Raw genomic sequence first — 4,637 nt, forward strand, 5'->3', positions numbered from 1 at the left:
TCCTTCTGGATGTTCAGGTCAGCACACTTTGCAGCATCAACATCAAACACCTTTCATGGATCTTTGAGGTCGAAGATTTTGTGCTTTGGGTTGACGAGGTCTGCTGCTCCGCTGTGAAGGTCTCTGCAGAACAGACACTTTCTTCTGCGAACCCCCCCCAGCTGTTTATTCCCATGTCCTTCAGGGGCGTGTCTCTGTAAATGAACCACTCTCATGAACGAGGGTCTCATAAGAGCTTCGAAACTGGTGCTGCCCTGATCCTTACAGTTTGTGGAGTCAGAATGTGGCGTCTGCTCTCCGCCGTGGCCACGCTGGCCGTGCTGTCCCTCGGGGTTTGTGGGGAGAAGGTCTTCCTACAGCGAGCGGGCACGACCTTCAACGGCAGAAAGTACCGATCCGTGCTGGATGTGACCAACGGAGAACGCTTCGGAAGCTGGACCTGGCCGGAGATGTGTCCGGAAAACTTCTTTGTTGTTGGATTCAGTGTTCGGGTAACTGGAAAAACAGATGGATGCACATTTTATTTAGCTTTAAAAATAATACATAGCTTGATGTCATAAACCCAAACTAATGATGAAAACTTGAAAGATTGGAAGATTAATAAAGTTTCTTTAAACACTAAAAGCTGTGAAAACTTTATGGAAAAAGTTGCTTTTATTGCTGTATTTATGTTTTCATCTGTTGTTTTTTATTCAAATAAACATATTTTTGTTGTTATTTCGGTTCATTTAGGTCTCTTGAAATGTAAAATAAATCCTAAATAATACATTTATATTTTTTTCTTTCTCCCTATGTAACTGGTGTATCATACGAAATACAAAAATAAAAAAATAGTTGCAGTCTTGATAAAATCTCAAATAAAAATCCAATGGTTGGTATTTTGTTTAGGCCATTTAAAAAAGGGGATGTCTTTCTCTCACATAACACATTTTTAAAAGTTTGTCCACAGGTTTTAGTTAATTTTATTTAGTTTAAGATATTTGAGGAAAACATTTTCTGCTGATTAGACATAGGAAGTGCGATGAGAATGGAATTGTATCTCTAGAAACTGATCTAGAGATACAATTCTAGAACTGTTCTTGGCAAACATACTTCTAAAACATCTAAAAAATACAGCAAATGTACAACAAAAACACGTTCTGTCTTCAGATCTTCAAATGGTGCTGCTTCCTGTCCACAGTCTGAACTTTCCATGAAAGCGAGGGTTTCTTTCTCCAGGTGGAGTCCAAGCAGTACGGAGGAGACGACACCGCCCTGAACGGGATCCGCCTCATCTGCTCCAAAGATGAGAACCGCAACTTCCTGTACTACGTCGAATCCCACACTGGACAGTAAGCTGTGGTTTGAAGGATTGTTATCATTATTTGGATTTCATCTTTACTTTAATAGAAGTTATTAGGCTTTATTCTATTGTTTTAAAATCATTTTGATATTTTGTTAAGATCTGGAGAAAGAAATAACGTTAAAAAAGCAACATTTTGCTCTGAAATGTTGTAAGATTCAGCTCGGGTCTCAATAGCAGCTGTGCTCTGTCCTAAACTCTGTCCTGTCTTACTCTTCATCCTCCTGCATGCATCTTCAGCTTCGGTGAGTGGTCCCACCCTCAGTACTGCCCCAGCGGCGTGCTCACCTCCTTCCAGCTGCGCGTGGAGCCCCACCAGGGCCCTTTCGGAGACGACACGGCCGTCAACAACATCAAGTTCCGCTGCAGCAGCAATCCAATGTTGGAGGCTCCCGGCATGAGCTGGGGGGAGTACGGCCACTGGAGCCAGGACTGTGTGGGGGGAGGAATCTGCGGCATTGAAACCAAGATGGAGGAGTACCAGCTTGGCCTGGATGACTCCAGCCTCAACGATGTTCGCTTCTTTTGCTGTGACAAACATCAGGAGTGAACAGAAAGTCTAAGTAGCGTAAAATGACATCTTAATTAACTATAATTTATTGAAATGAAGAAATTAAAAATGCAAATGAATGTTACATAAATGTTTAAATAACGTGTATACTGTGTTTTTTTTTCTTTGGGTAAAGCTTCGCATCTGCACATTTGCACCAACATTTACACACCGATGAAGAAGAGGTTGCTGCTGAAGGGTTCAGCGTCTTCCCCAAGAACACAAAGACATGTGACTGACAAAAACCTGTCTATGGTTTCAGAGCCACACTGACCATTCTAAGACCTGAACGTTCAAAACACTCACTTATGTGATCCAACATTTCTGGACAAACGGGTGAGACCCACATCCAGTTTCGGTCCTGAAGAGTAACCCACTCTGGACCCAGACCATAGGACAATGAGGGACTGAATGACTACGCAAGATAGGTCTCATCCACTTGGCCCCAATGTTATGCTCTTTCACCCTTGAGGGCCCTCCCTAGGCTCCTGGACTTAAGTATCTAGCCCTACTTAGACTGGACCAGACCCTACTATCCTTGGACTTACTCCTAATCCTAGGGTCAGTGAGGAGTAGCTTGTCCTCCCTAGCCCCCTGTCTTTGTCATGTCCTAACCTGAACTAGATCCTAACCCTAAAGTCAATAAAGAGGAGCCAAACCCTGTCCTTCCCAGGTCCCTAGCCTTCAGTTTCTGTCCCAAACTTGGACTTTGATATAAAACAATGAAGTAAAAAATATGCAAATACCATGCAAAGCTGTCAAATGAGCTTACAACAAAAGTAACCCCCCCTCCCACCCATGAGAATGAAATAACTGGTTAAAAAAACAAATGAACATGAAAATAAGGAAGTAAATAAATTAAATCCTCCCGTGACGTCTGCATGAAGGTCACTGACTCAGCCTCCATTGACATGGCAGAGTCCAAACGTTTGTATCTTCTAACCAGGGCTGAAAGTAAGCCAGTACAGTCTGGTACTGGTACTGGTATAAGATCTTGTGGACGTACACCATACCGCCTGGAATATCAGCTGTGGGACCACCTCTACTTCTTTTTTTTTTTTTAACTTTTTCTGTCCAACAACTGAGCGAACAGATGAGAGCTGAAGGCTTTTTGAGTTGGACAGGTTTTACTATCACAAAAAGAGGCTATGAATCGTAACCAGGGTGTGAATTTATGTGAACCCCTTTTTGTTTTGTTTTTTTATTATTTTTTATTTATTTGTTACATTTTGTGTTTTAAGTATATATATATATATATACATATTCTTTTTATTAAAGGGGAGGGAGAAGGGATACAAGTGCCGAGTTGCTAATTTGAAAAGGTTATTATTTTAAGATGTGTAACATTTATGCTAGATATGCTGGAAAGAAAAATTATTACATCCAAAAGTGAAATTCTGACACTGAGATAAGCGGAGGAGGAGGGATGAAGCAGACAGGGACCACACTATTTTCACGCTAATTCTCTTACTTCTCTAAACAAGCACATTGAGCATGTGCAACTCATAGGGTACCTTTTCATTTGTTCTGCGAGGACGCTCAATTCATTCACAGTCAAGGAGGCTCATCTATGTGCAAGCTGGAGGTGGATAAGTTTGCAACGGGGACAAAAAAAACAAACAATACACGATTTGTACCATTTTCTGAGCACTATTGTGATTGACAGTTCAAGATAAAACCCAATGCAATGGTAGAAGGGAAACATGCAGCAAAGAAAAGTAGAAGGAGCTGCATTTCCAGAAGAAAATGCAGGGTTGAGTGCGATATCGCTGAATATCAATGAAATTTAAAGGGTAATAATTGGCACAAATTAAATAAAGAAATGGAGGAGGCAGAAATCCTGGAAATCCTGGAATATCGTAAAAAGTTCAAGGATTTAAAGGACCAGAAGTTATAGCTGGAAAAAGCTGAACATTTGAATAGTTGAATGGTTAAAATAGCTGAAAAATTGTAGGAGTTAAGCGCTAAAAAATGGCAGAAGATGCTATAAAGAAGGAGAAACAGGAAAACCATGGGTTGAATGTTTAATAGCAGTCAACCCATAATTTAAATTTGAAAAAGTCATAGAAAAAAAGAACAATGCAGGGAAGATTGTTCAGGAGGAAGACTGCAAGTGAGGATGAAGATGTACAAACTGAAATTAGTAGAGGAAAAGTGAGAAAGGAGGTGAATTTTCTGCTTTTATCAAGTTCTTTAGCACTATCATCAATACAAATAGTTTTTCCACAAAGCACCATCTACATTTTTAATTACAGTCAAGATTGATTCTTGACAGTCTTTATCTATATTAGTGCTGTAACAATTCATATTAACAAGGATGTAGTTTAAAATTGTTCATTTTGAGGATCTGATTCACGGACCTAAAATCAATTCAGGACATCTTTAGCCAAAACTTCAACAAGTGTGACTCAAACGTTTTCCAGATTGCTTGGATTTCTTCAAGATAATCAAGTGAAAATGAAATATGTGCCCAAAGAAAATGTACATAATGGCTTTGTGACATGCCTTTAGTTTGACCAGTTATTGCTCATCACTCAATAGGGATGCCTCTTTTTCGTCTCCTTTGGGATGCAGCCGGCTTGCGGAACATGCCAGCCTACGCCACGGTGAACTCCCCATGCGGTGCTGCACTTGACTGCAGCTTCAACAGGCCTGATGGACGCTGAATAGTCCGAGCTGTTTGGCAAACTGCTGGTCTGGGCTGCCCGCTCACATCCACGTCTGTAGTTTCAAGGCTCAGACAGG

The 4,637-nt window shown here is 40.9% G+C and overlaps 1 protein-coding gene across 1 annotated transcript; it reads left to right on the top strand.

The window, feature by feature from the left end:
* Positions 1 to 223: 223 nt before the first annotated feature.
* On the top strand, positions 224 to 1,998 carry LOC101154977 (vitelline membrane outer layer protein 1 homolog). The gene is made up of 3 exons (XM_004078387.5): positions 224 to 491; positions 1,219 to 1,331; positions 1,583 to 1,998. The coding sequence occupies exons 1-3, from the start codon at positions 282 to 284 to the stop codon at positions 1,890 to 1,892; spliced, it is 633 nt and encodes a 210-aa protein (XP_004078435.1). The 5' UTR covers positions 224 to 281; the 3' UTR covers positions 1,893 to 1,998.
* Positions 1,999 to 4,637: the final 2,639 nt, after the last annotated feature.

The sequence above is a fragment of the Oryzias latipes genome, chromosome 16 (assembly GCF_053564925.1).
Source record: "Oryzias latipes strain Hd-rR chromosome 16, Olatipes_Hd-rR_3.1".
Lineage (NCBI taxonomy): Eukaryota > Metazoa > Chordata > Actinopteri > Beloniformes > Adrianichthyidae > Oryzias > Oryzias latipes.